A 16688-nucleotide genomic window follows, 5' to 3' on the forward strand; every position below is an offset into this window, starting at 1 on the left:
TTTTCCGGACTCACTTTCTTCCATTCCCTTTTACTCACCATCTGCTTCTGCTCTACGGGACTACTCGCTACTCACCTTCATGCCTCTTTGCTTTTGCCCTTGCTGGCTCCCTAGGCTGCTGTGCCTTTTCCAACATCACTCTACCTATGGAAGTCGTACACAACCCAAGTCAGACGATGTCCACTCTAGTCAGAATTCACCATTCCTTCCTTTTGCCTTCTACCACACGTTCCTTGTTCTCCCATCTAGCATTTCTTTCTTCCTACCCGATATGAAAGTGACTTGTTTGTATCTGTCCTCTCTGCGTGGCAGAGTCTCTGAAGGATGGGGCTATCCGGTCTTTCTTCATCCTCCCTTTCCAGGCCCTAGAAAGCTCTCCATAACGCTGATGGGGAGAGGACTTGAGAAACTCAAAATATTTCCCCAAGTTTCTGAAGGAACTCAAGCAACAAAACAGAAGGAGCTTAGAGCCTCAGGACGTTCAGGGTAAAGAATCGCTAGGCGGATGTGTGTCACTCACATGTAGATGGTGTCCGGTTCCAGGCACCGAATGATCAGAGAGATGGTGGTAAGCTGCTTGTCTGGCACCTGAGAGGGCATGGCACAAGGAGACTTGGCTCCAGAGATGATGTCGTCCACAAAGCTCAGCACCGTTTCTGCCCAGGGGGAAGGAACGGAAAAGGCCATGAGAAACAACAACGGCCAAGCGGTGAGGGCATGGCGTCAGTTCAATGAGAACTTAACATTAACACTGCTTGGTCCCCAGTCTTCTCGAATTGCTGCAGAGAAAAAAGACCTAGAAGGAATTGGCTCTTCTGTTTCGTGTTTCGTCAATTTAGAGCCGTTTGTCCAGAGTGAATGCAGATACAACTCCGGATGCAAGACATGCATACCCCATCTGTGAGCTCTTTTATGAAATGTTCTTGGCGAGGGCAGAGAACAGCTGCTGTGGTCAGTGGTCACTGCCAGACCTTTGCAGTACCTGTACACAGCAGGAAAAGAGCCTTCGGGGAAGCAAGAGACATTCTCCACACCCGAAGGCACGGCATAGGTCTCTCAGCCCGAGTGATGGTTTCAAAAGAAGCCATGTACCCTGAGTCGGACTGTGGATGCCACTCTCCCATTGGCAACCACACTCACGCGTAAGTCTTAGGCACGATTTATGTTGACCTTTCCCTACGTGTAGGCAGCAAAATCCTAAGGCATGGAACATTTCTCATGGGGCGTTTCCCATTCTTTAAGACTTCCCTCTTCTAGCTGGACCTGGGAAAGCAGAGTTTGCTTTAGGACAAGACACGGGGTAAGCACATCTGTTTGCACATGCTTGTGCCTGGAGGGGGGTTATTAGCAAAGGAATTTTTTTTTTCTGTAATCATGGCAGTGGTTAGCACAGAATTGTTTCCTAATTGTGGGCTAGGATAACCAGTGTACTGTATTGTTGTTTCTTTGTGAGTGTGCCTAGAGGCAGTGAAATGGACACCTCTGTAATAAACAAAAAGAAAAACAAAATCAAAACAAGACTTTGTCAGATAGCTCGCCATGCAAAAACTCTTATGTGGGCAAGATGGCTGTTCTAGCTTGTCCCCGCTCCTCCTGCACTGCCCTGGGACACAGGGGACCGGGAGCAAAGGCCAGGAGGCAGGGCGTTTTTCTTCTCTCTTCTTTTCACCAATGGATCAAGATGAGCCCACGAAGTCAGAGATGCTCACCTGTCTCCACTTTGGAGTGGTCCATCCTGTCAGTGACCTTTTCTTGACGGATGAGGTAATCTACAATCTGCACCCCGATCGGAGGCTCTGAGTGTTCCCACTCCAGGACCACAAGGGTGCTGCTGGGCTCGTGAACCGTGGAGAGTCTCAGCCTGAGTGCATACAGAAAGAAACAACACATGGGGTCCCTGTTGATACCTTCAATTTTTTTCTGATACTGGCCATCTTCTCAACTGTTACACCCTGAAGTCTTCCTTCTAACCTTTCTTAACCAACTGCTACAATGATCTCTCTGAGCGCCTGTCTCCTTCACTAGAGACCAATGGTTCTTGAAGATCCCGGAAATCTACATTTTATTACTCTAAGTGCCTGTTACAGGTTAGGAACTCAACCTATATTTGTAAGTAAGTGACTCAAAAATGAATGAACCCCTGCATCTTACAGGGTCAATGGATAGGGCTTATAGGGTCAATGGATAGGGCTTTCGGGGTGGCCCTTTATATGGCTTGGAAATACAGTTTCTGGATTTGCTCTTGAAAATAGGAAAATGTGCTTAAAAAAGCTCATACGAAGGCTCAGTGAAGGTGGTGTCTTGGAGAGCCCTGCATTAACAAGGCCATGATCAGCTCAGTTTCCATAGTGTTACCAGGATCTGCCCTGTTGGGGGGAACGCTGGCTTCCATCCTTGCTATGGATCTGCTGGCCAGGCTTTGCAACAGGCTCGGTGTGGAGGCAACACACATGGGGGCTTTACTGGACAAGAGAGATGTGACAACATGTTAATAAGTTCTCTTCGGGGTGATGTCCTGTGTCTGCAAACTCTGATTTCAGTTTCTTTCTTTGCTCTCGGGTTTCTTTGAATATCCTGATTCCCAACTCCAGTATTTCTTTGCTTTTTCCAGTTCATAGTCTCCTCCTTCCATGCAAATTGTCTATTTTGGCCACTCTTTTGCCTTCCCATCTCATACCTCTTTGTACTCAAGACACATTATTGACATTTGGTGGTATGGATCTCCTAATGGTCCCCGTGGTTTCAATTTGCTGCCTTGTTCTGACTTTGTATGTGTGTCTCACGTTTCTCACTAGCTTCCAATTCCCTGTTTCTTCCTAGACCACGGGTTTCTGGGGATGTTCCCAGTTCCTGTTCACTCCAGTCTCCCTCCTTCACATGCATCCCTGCCATTCACCCTTGGCCTCGGGTCCCATATCTCACAACCTCCCACAATCATCGTCCTCTGGTCTCTACTCAGGTCACAGATGCCTGTCACTGGTCTCAGGGATCACTGCGCAAGGTGCTGTGGATGGAGCACACTAAAGCAAAAGTCAATTTCAATTCAGCAAATATTTGTTAAACACCTATTGTAAGAATGACTTTGGGGCTAAAGATGCAGGGGAGTGGTCAATAGACAACTATACATGTGCTTATAATAATGTGTGATAAGAACTTTAAGAAGAAATCACGGGAAGCTATGGGAGCAATAGCAAGGAATTTAACCAGTGGGAAAATAATGCAAAACACATGCTCTTTAGTGGCTTACTATGAAGGAGCTCATAGTTTGCATATGACATTAAAGATGGAATAGACCCAAAACAGTGCGGATATTGACAAATTCATTAATTAGAGTCATATGCAGAGTGCTATTTTGAAGAAAAAGCATTAGGAAGCTTAAGTGAGTAACTAAGCCTTTCTGAGAACTCAGATTCTTTGAAAATATGGACTGAAGCCCCCCTCTCCTGAAAAATAGCGTGCGTGATTACAGAGACTCGTGTAAAACCAGAGTGCATTTCTATTTCCAATGACCAGTCAACATCAAAGAAACTAATGTCTGCCACTAAAGAAGTGATTAAAGTTGACACAAGAAGTGAAGTCCTTAATAGAGGTTCCTGCTTATGGAACCTCTGCTTATGGAAAGTTAGCCCAATTTGATCTTTAGCGATGACATATAGTAAACACAGGTTTGGAGAAAAAAATCAGCCCTAAGACACCAATGGTTGGCTCTTGTGTCCACCTAGTGATAGCTATTTGGCGGCTTCAGTGTTGTGTCAAAGGTTATTTTCTTAGTTGGTGAATCCATCCAGAAGCATCATCTGCTTCCAGTGGCCCCCTTTATACCAAAAGAAAGGACTTCTGACAATGAGCTTGATTCTCTTTTGACTCAAGAGGTCCAAGTCACGGCCGTAAAGAGCAAGAAACGAAGGGCCGGTGTATCTAAAACTACCCTTAGAGAGAGGTCGTGTAGACAACATTGGTCTGTACTGACCGTCTACTGTTGTGTCCTCCTCCTTCTCGGTTCTCTTCTTGCTCATCCTGGCCCGTTGGTAATGCCCACCTGTGCTCCCATGCAACAGGCCAGAGGGCAGCGTCCAACAGAACCAGCCCCCCACTTGCTGGTTTCCTCCTGCCGGCTCGCTCTTGCTGACTCGGCCCTCCTGTTCCCGCTGGTCCTGATCCTCCCTTTGGGCTTTCTCTGCCTCACCAACCCATGGGGCCACGCAGGTCCGGCTGTTCCTGCCAGCACTCTTTATTAGACACCATATGTCTGTGCTTCACTTCCAGGGCAGATGCCACAGTAGAGGCTAAGGCGGTTCCTGCCTCAGGCCCTTTACAGGAATTTCACCAGTTCTGTTCAGCCTTCCCCTGAGGGCAAGGAAATTGGACATGTTCACCGTGAACCACCCTAGCAGCCCTCTGTACTCTGTTCACTCCTCAAAGGCACATACCCCCTGATGCTCATCCCCAACTCTCCTCTTCCCAGTTTATACTTACTCTGGAGCAGCCCTTCTCATAGCTGTGGTTGCATCTCTCATTTCTTTGGGGTTGATTTAAATCTTATCTTTAGTGCCTATCTTTTTTTAAAAGTGTTTATTTATTTTGAGAGAGAGAGAGAGAGCACACTAGTCGGGGAGGGGCAGAGAGAGAATGGGAGGCGCAGAATCCGAAGCAGGCTCCAGGCTCTGAACTGTCACCGCAGAGCCCGACGTGCGGCTTGAACCCACACACCGTGGGATCATGACCTGAGCCGAAGAAGTCGGGTGCTTAAACGACTGAGCCACCCAGGCGCCCCCTAGTGTCTATATTTTCTACAGAGCTCCAGACTGTCTCTCCCTCTGACCACTGAACATCTATCTCCATTAGGACTGCCCTGACAGAACCCCAAGACGGGTCCACACGAACACAGCCTCCTCCTCAAGCCTGCTTCTTTTTTCAGCTGTGGCCTATTCATCTTCCCAGCCACAGGGGCAGGAGTCTTAACATCCATTCTCAACTCATCCCTCTTTCCCCCTCCCACCAACAAGTCACCCACTGCCCCCTGCTGGTTCTACCTAAAGTCATCTTTCTATCCTATCCTCCCCACACTATCGCAGCTGAGATCCCAGCTTCTTAGGTGGTGGTTCTGCTTCCTGCTCAGTGACCTTGGAAAAATTCAGTCCATCTGAATGCATTTCCTTATCTCTTAAATGAAAGTGATAACAGTACCTAATGGCTCCACACGGTGCCGCCACCCAGGGCATCCTTGGCCTAGTTAGCGGCTCGCTACAGGCCTCTCACTTCCTCCTTTTCGATACCACTTTATCCTCTGATCTGCACGTGCTGTCCTACCCCCTCCACCTTCAGGGAGAGATTCAAGGGCCACCTCCTTCATGAAGGCTTCACCATTCCCCAAATTCAGACTTGACCGTTCCCTTTCACACTTGGCTGAAACATCTCATAGAACTCATAGAACTCTTATTGTCTGTCTTCTACCTACAGCTTCTCTGTGTGCCTGCCTCCCCCGGAAGATGGAAAGCTCGCCGAGGGCAGGTACTGCCTCGCGGTTTTCTTACCCAGCACCCAGCCTACTGCTTTGCACACAGTGGACCCTCTGTAATCTACGTGTGCAGAAGCGTGCGGAGGCGTGCATGCAACAGAGGCAGAGAAGGGGAATCGTACACAGGCTGTGGGAGAGGCGCACAGGTGGGGAGTCCATCAGCTCCAAAAGCGGTGGAGTCACATCGACACCAGTCCTCGATGACGTCTCCAGTCCCTGAGCACCACAGGGAGCTCATGGTGGCCTCCTGCAAGAGCTGCAAGAGAGGGCAGGGGAGAGAGTGAGCGTCCAGGAGTCGGGGCTGGGCCACCACAGTCGAGAGACAGAATCGAGGCTCCGTCTGCTTCTTTGGTTTTTGCATTTTTAAAAACGTTCATTTATTTATATTTGAGAGTGAGGGAGAGAGAGAGAGAGCACACGAGTAGGGGAGGGGCAGAGAGACAGAGAGACAGACAGACAGACAGAGAGCCAAAAGCAGGCTCCGAGCTGTCAGCATAGAGCCCAACGCCGAGAGATCATGACCCGAGCCAGAGTCGGACACTTAACCAACTGAGCCACCCAGGCGCGCCAGGGCTCTGCTTGGTTCTAAATAATATCCAGGCAGTAGGCTGTGGCACCGCCTCACCATTTTTTGAGCTAAAATTCCTAATCCCTGGACACCGTTTCTGGGAAGCCAGACCTCGCAGGACCTGTAGGGTGCCTCTCTCTCATTAATGTGACAGGTGAAGGGCTGTCGCTTTGGAAGCAAGTCTTACTTCTCCCTCCTACTCCAGCCATCATTCCACATCCGGGTCCCTAGCGACAGTAACCTCTGTCCCATACACTGCCCTTACCTCCCTTTCCTCTGCCCTGAGGTCCTTGGCCCTTTCTCAAATGCCTCTCTGTGCCTCCTTGTGTGGCCTCTGCACCCTGCCCAGCATGGCTTCCTCATTCCTTCAGCACACCTTGTACCCCACGTACAATAATTACACAGTTCTGCCTTGGGTTGTGATTGTGTGTGAGGCCTCTCTCTCCTGGTAGAGGGCAGAAAGTGTGGCCGACACGCTAAGAACCGGGCTCCAGAGCTGTCTGCTCTGGGTGCGGACTTCGGCTCTGCCAATCACTGCCGTGGGACCTTGGGCCAACTGCATAAATGTTTCCTCACTGGAAAGACGGGAGACAAACAGCACTTTCCTTACAGGGTTGTGATGATCACATGAAATAATATACGCCAAAGGGCATAGCATAGTACTTGTGCTATGCACGCACTAGTCGCATATAAATAGTACACAGCAGTCATCAATAAATGTCAGCAATTATTATTGTGTTTGAATGACAGAGTGGGGTCTTATGGGGAAGCTTATAAATGCCGCAGAGCCTAGAACAATTCTTTATATACAGTGTTTTCATAGCAGATATTCACTATTAAATGAAAGCACAAAAGGATAAAATTAGACCAGTCAAGGAGCAGAACTTGAGATGGGGCAATTCTCTGGCGAGGAAGCAGATCCTGACGGGCACTGACCCCTCAGCGGGGTGCTGCTGCCTCAACCCCAGGCCAGGGATGGGCAGAGGGGGAGGCTGGCCGCATGGCACATGGCTGGCCAAGCTGGCCAAGGTCAGCTTTCTCTCTGGGTCAGCCCATCTATTGCAGCCGCCGCTTTTCCTGTGAGTCTCTTCTCTCTGACCCGCTCTTACCAAACCCACATGGAAAATTTGGGGCCAAGAAACTGAAAGAAAGAGACGGGGGGGGGGGGTGGGAGGGAGAAAGGAAAGAAAGAAGGAAGGAAAAGGAGAAAAAAAAAGAGGAGAAGAAGAAGAAAAAAAAGAGAGAGAGAGAAAGCCCTACAAAAATCAAAACGCCCACGCTGAAAGCCAGTATCCCAAGTTACGTTGCTTCAGAACTTGACATAGTTGAAAATAAGGGTCAATATTGATCTTCCTCATCCCAATCCCTCAGGTTGGGAGCGTCTAGGGAGGAGGGGCCAATTCCTGAGTATCACTATAATATGTGTGCAGTTTTAGAATCTCAAGGCCCTTGTAGGGCTAACACTTTAGTTTGAGCTCCTTGGAAAATGGTTATGATTGACAGTGGAGGACACTTAGAGTCAAAGAGGTGAGGTGAGCTGCTCAGGGTCACGGGCTAGTGAATGGGGGCAGTGACAGAACCTGAGCTCAAGGTGACCCATGCTACATCTCAGGCTCTTTCTAGCAAAGCTCTCTTCATACACGCTGGATCTGCCAGTTCCCAGCATGAAGCCGGGCGCACGGTAGGTGCTCACTTTATGCTCTGCCTGCCTGAACCAAATTCAAATCAAAAGTATACTTTTCTAAACTAAGAAAACAGACTTTCATTGAGATCGGTAGAATAGAGAGGAAATTGTGGCTGCCCGTTTACAGTCTTCCATCAACAATTACTAGCTAAGCACCTGTGGGGGTGTTTCCTGTGCTTGGCGTTAAGGATACAGTGATGCGTAAGACCTATACAGTCTCTGCCCACATAAATCTTGCAGCAAAAGAATAAACAAGCACAAGTTACATAAGTAGCCAAATAACTACAACTGGGTGGTGGGGACTCCAACGGAAAAGGGTGAAATGTGGCAGGAGGGACAAGGAGGGCGGCCGGTCTCACAGAGGAGTTTGGGAAAGCCTCCCTGAGGATGTGTTTTTATTGAACTTGGAGGGACAGATCAGGAGTCTGGTTACAAAAGATGGGGAAGTGTTCCAGGTGGAAAAACCAATATTAAGAAGACTTCAGCCTGGATGAAACCTGACCTCTAAAATCAACGGAGAAAAGGTTGCTCTGGCTCTAAGAGACAGAGTGAAGGGGGAAGAGGTTCTCAGCAAATAGGAAGGGGTGGGGCGTGTTACAGAGGTCGTGTGGGCCATGGTGAGGGGCAGTGTCACAGTCTGAGGGCAGCCGCAAGCCATTAAAGTGGTTATTTTTTATGGTTATTTATTTTTGAGAGAGAAAGAGTGGGTGAGGGGCAGAGAGAGAGGGAGAGACAGACAGTCCCAAGAAGGCTCCATACTGTAAGCACAAAGCCAGACTTGGGGCTCGATCTCATGAACTGTGAGATCATGACCTGAGCCGAGATCAAGAGTCAGACAATTAACTGACTGAGCCACCAAGGCACCACCCCCCGCTTTTTTTTTAAGTTTACTTTATTAATTTTTGAGAGTGAGAGAGGGAGGGGAGAGAGAGAGAGACAGACAGAGACAGAGAGAGAGAGAGAATCCTAAGCAGGCTCCACACTGACAGTGCAGAGCTTGATGCGGGGCTCATGAACCATGAGATCATGATCTGAGCTGAAATCAAGAGTCACACACTCACTGGCTGAGCCACTGAGGTGCCCCATTAAAGTGTTTTAAATAGGGGAACAACATTATCAGATTTCCAACCCAAAGGAGTAAGGACCAACACTTATGACAACAAACATTTCTTCAAAAGCTTTAACTTTCCACTTTTGACTTGCACAATTCCACGAGTTCTGACTCCCTCAATCCTGGGCCATAGCTAGCTGAGAAGGCAGGACAGGGTAGAAGAGAGGAATCAAGAAGAAGGCCTTTTGGAAAGGAAGGGGAAATAAACGTTTTTCTTAGTATCTGCAGTGTGTCAGGCATTGCCTGGGGGAGTCCTCATTTGTTATGAGATTTAATCCTGATTCCAGAAAAGAAATGGGATTTTCCCATTTTTGTTATTATTTTGTTCTAAGGAAAGCAGCTGAACTTTTGAGCCAAGTTCACCGGTCCCTTCATTCCTCCATTTATTCATTTCATTCATTGATTCAGCAAAGTGCTCGCTATGTGCCCACTACAACTCGCCACAGAAGAACAAGTGCTTCTCAGGGTCTCCAGGAGAGTGAACCATGTGAACACTTGTGATAGGAGGTGATATGCGTTCCAGAAGATGTATGGATACAGACAATGTGCCGTGAAGGCACATGGGTTGGCCTCGGAGAACAAGGGAAGGCTTGTCACAGCGGGTGATGCTTGAGCTGAAACCTGGAAACACTTCACAGCAGGAGTTTGCCAGTGACAGAAATGTATGACAAGCCATTCCTGGGAGGGAGAGTGACAAGTGTGAAGGGCTAGATGCACAACAGAAAATGTGTTTAAGGAGGTACAAAGAGTTAAAATTTGGAGGATAGAACATAAAGTATAGAGTGGGTACACCCTAACCGTGTAAGTGAAGACACCGTTGGGACAATGAAGGGCCCTTATAATGACATGCTAAGGATTTTAGATTGTATGTAACAGATTCTGCAGAACCACTGAATTATCTTGCTGCAGTAGGAGCAGATATCCACATCAGAGAGAAAACTCTGACTGGTCTCACAGGAAAACCAGCAAGAGGTTACTGTAACAAGATGGCGGCCTGATGTTACAGTGCATGACTGAAATAGTTAGGCTGTGATGGGGGTACAGTAACAAGAGAATGGATTCAAGGTATTTGTCTCTTTTTTTAAACTTTTAAAAATGTTTTTATTTATTTATTTATTTAAAAAAATTTTTTTTTAACGTTTATTTATTTTTGAGACAGAGAGAGACAGAGCATGAACGGGAGAGGAGCAGAGAGAGAGGGAGACACAGAATCGGAAGCAGGCTCCAGGCTCTGGGCCATCAGCCCAGAGCCCGACGCGGGGCTCGAACTCACAGACCGTGAGATCGTGACCTGAGCTAAAGTCGGACACTCAACTGACTGAGCCACCCAGGCACCCCCCAAAAAAATGTTTTTATTTATTTTTGAGACAGAGGTTGACAGAGCATGAGCAGGGGAGGGGCAGAGAGAAAGAGGGAGAGACAGAATCGGAAGCAGGCTCCAGGCTCTGAGCTGTCAGCACAGAGCCCGACGCGGGGCTCGAACTCACAGACTGCGAGGTCATGACCCCAGCCGAAGTCTGGACGCTCAAGCGACTGAGCCACCCAGACACCCCTGGATTCAAGATATCTGTGATCCCTGGTGATACACAGATGTCAGGGAGTGACAAGAAAAGGAAGCAAACTTGGTCTCCATTTGGGGCAACTTGGTAGAAGAGAATCCCATTCACTGAGATTGAAGCACAATGTTTGTGCTGTTTGGGGTGGAAGATGGTGAGTTCAAGTTCGTTGGGTCTGGGACACCTGGTGGGTTATACGGCTCCACCTCCTGGTTTCTGGGCTGTTTCTAATCACAGACTGAAATATGGCATCATAGATTGGTCCCAGAGAAGGAGGCCAAGGAGACCAAGAGAGGTTAGAAAATTGGTTCCAGACATGCCAGAGAGGTAGGGATAAGAACACACGCTGACTTACAGGTTTTGTGACTTAGCACCCCCACCCCCTCCTTTGCTTCTACACTCCACATCCTCATTCTTTGGGAGAAAGAGAAAATTGGAAGGAAAAGCAGAGGAGTAGAGAGAATGAGCAGAAAAGAAAGAGTGTGTCTGAGGAATGAGAAAGAACAAATACGTGATGGTGACTGAACCTATTCGGCCACCTTGTCTATGCGTTTAGAAATTAAAATATTCAAAATACGGCCAGATGCCTGGTATCTCCCAACCACTCTCGTGAAACCAGTGCAGGGAGAGAGGGAGGGGCCAAGATGTGGCAAGTAGGAGATCCAGAGAGGGGGATGATGAAGACAGATTCCTCTAGCTTCCCCATCATGCTCATGACGCCCCTGCAGGAAGCCATGAATCTCTGTCCTCCTCTCCCACCAGGCTCTTCCTTATTCTGCAGCTTTGCACGCCTTGCCCCACAGCACAGGGCTGGGAGTGTGCTCTCTGCCTCTGCTGTTCCCAGGCAAGTGCACAGGTGATCCTGGGGCACCAGCAGCCTTGGGTGCTCACAAAAGACAGGTAAGGGCGCTGGGTTAAAGCCACCGCAGCTTTGGGTCTCCACAGTGACACCAACCCCTCCTCCTCATCATCCTTGTAAACCCCCCTCTCGTGGGCCTTTCTCTCCAACTCCTCCTCCCCAGTCACTTCTACCAGACTGAAGAGGAATTCATAGGCCAAAGGAACCATTTATTCTTTTGAGAAACCTTGTCTTCAAACACTCAGTGAAATGTCTGTGGCAGAGGCGGAAAGGTGAGGGAAGCCCACGTGTGCAAAATCTGTCCTTGTTGGTCTGAGCATCACCTATGAAACAACATGATACACCAGGTGTCCCTTAAAGGAGGACAGAGAAAGCAATTATGGCCCCACCTCGATGGACACACCTCTCAGGCAGGCAAGCAGCTCTCTGCTCTGACTCTACTAAGTCTTGTCCCCAAGGCCACCTTTGCCTGTAGTCTCAAAAGTCCCACACCCTGAGCTTTCGTGTTTTTATTCTTGTCATCGTCATCACCGTTGCTGTTGTGTGTTTGACCCACTCTGTTCTGTCTGTCCTTGAGGAGATCAGAGAGCTAGGAGATGAGCTAAGCCACATGTCTCCAGCTTATCCCTTTGGGTCCATTCGTTTTCTCGCAGCACCTTTGGAAAGGGAGCCGCAGAGGGAAAGGGGGTGCTGCTGGGAAATGTCATGATCTAGTAGCATTATTTGAGGCGGAAGATTTGCATGGATGTGGTGTTTTATAGTCTTTGTTCTGAGAGTCAAAGTGACGGGCAGAAAACCATCCCCTCCAGGCTAAGACCAGACCCTTCCCTTCGGGACCTGGGCCTGATACACTCCTCCTAACCTAGCAGCTCGTCCAGGCTCAGGATCTGTTAGGGGAGCTGAGCCTCCTCTCATGACTGTCCCCTGAGGCTTTCTGAACAAGGCCTTTAGTGACTACGAATGCCGCGCCTCCCTCTCCACCTTTTTCTTTCCAGCCCTTGTTGCTCAAGGACCTACCCTAATGCTGAGTTGTGACTCCTGACTCATTACCATGGGTGTTGTGGATGCACTGATTTGATTTCATATGCAAACATGTAAATCTAAACAAATAATGTGCCTGGATTAGCTTAACAAAAAGTCTCACTATCCATATTCTAGCAGGGAGCTCAACTACACCCTGTCACCCCCCAGGCCATCTGGAAAGCCCTCTGTTGTTGCTCAGGCCTCCCAGAGTCAAGGGTCCCAGGCCTCTTACCCTCTGGGTCTGGTTGTTGGTCACCAGTTCATAGATGGGGGCTGCTCTGGTCACCTCCAGCAGAACTGGCTCAGCAGGAGTGTCAGGGCTGGATGTCACATGACACAGGGGGCAGGATGAGGGGCATCGTCCCTTGCTCTGGCACTCCATGCGGACCCCAGCTGCCATGCGCTTGGTGCCAGACTCTGACAGGCTGGCGATGTATTCTGGGAACGTCAGCACCTTGGGGTCTCTTTCCCGCTCCTCCGACTCATCGGATGGAGAGTTGCCTGCCGGACACAAAACGAAAAGGAACAGTGAGCAAGGATCATGAAAGAGCAAGGTCTTGCATGTTCTTGTGGCCCGAGTGCCGGAGTCAAGTCGTAGGGAGGTCATGAAATGTCACTGGCAGGTTACGGATGTGATTCTGACCTCCCATTGAATATGGGGAACCCATCCTCCCAGTAACCAACAGAGTTGGAAACAGCCTTCTAAATGTGAGATCAGGTTGTTTCCTTTCGGAGAATCATCAGCTCCACTGATCCCCTCAGAGGGAGGCATCTTCAATGCATGTGCAGGATCTAGGACTGTCATCAGGAATACAAACAGTAGCAACAGTGATTATTCCGGGACTCAGCTCCCTCATCCATTAAATGAAGATATTCCTAGTACTACCTCTAGCATTGTGTGATGAATAAGTGACAACATGTTTTTAAAGCACACACCCCAGTGGCTAGTGCATGGCCAACCACCATCATAACAGTCTTCATTATAACCACAGGTAAGATTTACCTAAACTATGAAGTGAGATCCAGTCCAGGCCTCCTTCAACCCTTACAAGAACTCTCTGCATGGACTTCCATCATTGCATCCATTTTATGGGTGAGGAAAGTGTGGTCAAGAGCCTTAAGATCACACAAGGGTAGTAGGTGGTCAGAGCTGGGATTTGAATCCAGTTTTGCCAGATTCCAAAGCCTTTGAGTCATTGGGGGAAGAAGAGGACTTCTCTGCTTCATTACCCATCAATGTATTGAATATGGGGAGGGAGTTCTGGCTTTTTCAAAAAGATCTGCACTCCAAAGCACTCCAAAGAGACAGATTCACATCACCCTTGATTGATGAGTAAAAAAGGTAGTTAGAGAAACTCTTGGTTTATTTTTGGTGTCAAAGATGAGAAATGCTTACCCGAACATAATACTTTGTTCCCTATGGAAGAAAGCATGGCTTGATATTTGTCCTCCAAGCCTTCATGATTTCCCATTTAACCTCTTCATTCCAGAGGAAGATGGAAGTAGGGTCCGTTGACCCAAGTCTACCTTTGCCTTGGGTTCCTTTCTACACCACTGCAGTCTCGAACATGAGACAATTTCATGCAGGCCACAGAGCTTTTAGAAACAAGGGGCAGATCTAGAACATTCATTCTGGTAGTCTTGGCCTGATCTGGGGGAAATGCAGTACTTGATGGGCCAGATCTCTGGGGGAAATGGTTGGAAAGTTCCAGAAGGTGACCGGGATACAACTCATTGACTTGATAACAAGGTTCTCTCTTGTGGGGTCCAGGGAGTGCTCTGCTCGCCTGTCTCGTTTGTTATGTAATATGAGCCCGTTTGGAAATGTCATGAGACATTTCAGCACTGTTGTCTCCCAGATGAACACCCTCATTATGTGGATGAGGCATCTTTATCCAGAGACTCCACTGACATGGCTTTCCTCCTGCTCACTAACACAAAGGATTCTCTCAGTGACTGCAAACACGGGATACAATTCATTTCACATTTGCTTTTTGTTTAATAACAAACCCAGAGTGGAACTGAAGCCTTTCCTAGTTTATAAAAACTGCATAACTACATGTACCAAAACCAAGAATGATGTTATCAAATAGGGAGGCCCAGGAGCCCACACCAGCGAGCCCCAAGGTCCCTTGAGCCACATGTAAATCCTGATTGACATTCAGGCTTATGCAACTCAGTCCCATGGCTGAGAGTATTTGTAAAATGACCACAATCTGGAAGGACTCTCCTCACCCAGCCCCTGGCCAGGCCTCAGTCTTCTTCAACAGGCTATATGGACTGGGCAGGGATAAGAAGTGAATGAGGTCTTGGATTCTTGATACGATTTCTAGAAAAAAAGGCCTTCATTCATTGGGGAAATGAATGAAACTCCAAAAAAAAAAAAAAAAAAAGAAAAAGATCAGTGAAAACACAGTGCGTCTTTTCAAGACAAAATTTAAAAATTTTTGCTGCACAAACCTTGCCACAGAGCTTGAGTGTCTCCTGGAGGGCCCTCGTGACCCTTCCGATCAGATTCATCTCATCAACCCACAGCCCTCCTTGTGGAGTGTATTCAACAGAGGCGGGGAAAAGAGGTCCCATGAAATGACCACTAGATGGCGATATCAAGTGTAAAATGACTTCTGTGAGAGGGAAAATCTTGCAATGAATTCTGTGTGGCCACTCTGGTACTACAGAAAATAAACTTGGAAAAGTAACACCTGGCAACTTAAAAAAGTGTGTGACAGTACCATTTTTTTTCCAGTGGAATAAGAAAAAAATTTAATGAGTAGCCTAATTCCAGAAAATGTATCCTAAGGAGAAACAATAGAGAGCAAGACAGGTAATTCTGAGAGACTGAGAATGAAAATCCTCCCTCAATATCCTTCACATGGAGTGACACTTCTAAGTGGAGATAATATGCCACCAAATTCCTTTCCTCTCGCCTTGAATCCCCAAATATCCAGGAACTCTGCCCCCCACTTGCCCACCACACACTCCACACGCATTCAGGTGTAGGACGCCTGCCCATTTATCACTTAGGGTGCACCGCTGTGACAGCCAGATGTGGCCACTAGAGGGCACCGAATCCCCAAACACAGTGGAGCTGAGTGACCACCTCCCAGCCCTCCAGCACTCCATCCTTAAGACTTGTAATTGCTGTAAACAGTTGAGAGGCTATTCCCTGGTGGCTGTCTGCTGACTGTCCCAAGCAAAATCAAGATACCACGAATCCCCTTCGATATCCGGGCAGGAGCACGGTTAGGGAGAAGAGAGGCGTGGGAAGGAGGATGCAAAAGAAGATGGTGGCAGACCACCAAACTCTTGTTTTGATCCAGAATCCTATTTTCTTTCTCCTGAAAATATTCAGGTTCATAGAAAGCAGGCCCTGTGAAGGACCCTCTAGCCCCCTGGTCATGCAGTACGGAGCTGTCTAGAGAGGAGCTGGATTTATACAGAAGTGATGAGCAGCGAACTCCCAAAGCCATCCATTCAGGCTCCAGCAAAGAATAGAGATGTGTGTGTGAGAGAGATTTTTCAAAGAGGAAATGCATTTTCCATGCGCAGTTAAAGGCACAATTGGGAAATACTCCTTAAAATGATGGAGTCCGGTGGTGAAAGCCCAGATAAATCTCCCTTTGCCCAAAGAGAGCACCTATAACATCATGTCTGTGGCAAGCGAGAGAGTAGTTCAAATCCTAAAAGCTTTAGGGGAGTCTGATCTTTGACATTTGCTTTTAACTCCCCCTCAGTGTTGGAGCGGGAGGCAGAGAGAGTGCATGGAGAGTCAGAGAGGAGACCCCCCTATTTCCTTATTGTTCAATGGCTCCCCCCTCCACCTCCTACTCTGGTTACATTCCTTAGGTACTTCTTGCCTCTTCTGCCCTCTAGATCCCTGGTGGAAATTCTCTAGTACTTTAAGTCACTACGTTGTCTCTTAATAAAATGAATATGCAATTTCAACAAGTTACAGAGACTCTGGACATAAGAAAGGAGCTACAATTAAGGGCATAAAAGATTATAATTGGCAAAAGTGCCTTCTGATCAAGGGCATCCAGGTGCCCAGAAGGGGCGTGGCCCCCTCTTATCCCTGTTTGCAGAATTCATCGAATTGCTCTCAGGGAGGCTTTGGAGTCCAGCCATGACACTTAGCTTTCATATAAGTAGAAGAACAGCCAACCTGGAATGTAGTTAACAACCCCAAAACTGCAAAGCATTTTGCAAATACAGTTTGCTATAAATAAATGCCATTTGCTTTAGGCTAAATCTGTATCCTACAGCACCCAGTGGATGAATTTCCTCAATAGAATATTGTAGAATGAGAATGTTGGCATCCTCAATGTTCCGAATCTCATTGTGGATGTGCCCATGGCCTTAGGCGTGTACA

The 16688-nt window shown here is 47.9% G+C and overlaps 1 protein-coding gene across 1 annotated transcript in view; it reads right to left on the reverse strand.

Annotated features, from left to right (window-relative positions):
- ASTN1 (astrotactin 1) overlaps nucleotides 1–16688 on the reverse strand; it is a 93028-nt gene that overhangs the window by 20758 nt on the left and 55582 nt on the right. The window contains exons 11-14 of the mRNA XM_049635037.1: nucleotides 12552–12820; nucleotides 5641–5774; nucleotides 1710–1861; nucleotides 521–656 (exon numbers count right to left, since the gene is read on the reverse strand). Of these exons, the coding sequence (XP_049490994.1) occupies nucleotides 521–656; nucleotides 1710–1861; nucleotides 5641–5774; nucleotides 12552–12820 (691 nt within the window). The remainder of the gene's footprint in view (nucleotides 1–520; nucleotides 657–1709; nucleotides 1862–5640; nucleotides 5775–12551; nucleotides 12821–16688) is intronic.

The sequence above is a fragment of the Panthera uncia genome, chromosome F1, assembly GCF_023721935.1.
Source record: "Panthera uncia isolate 11264 chromosome F1, Puncia_PCG_1.0, whole genome shotgun sequence".
NCBI lineage: Eukaryota > Metazoa > Chordata > Mammalia > Carnivora > Felidae > Panthera > Panthera uncia.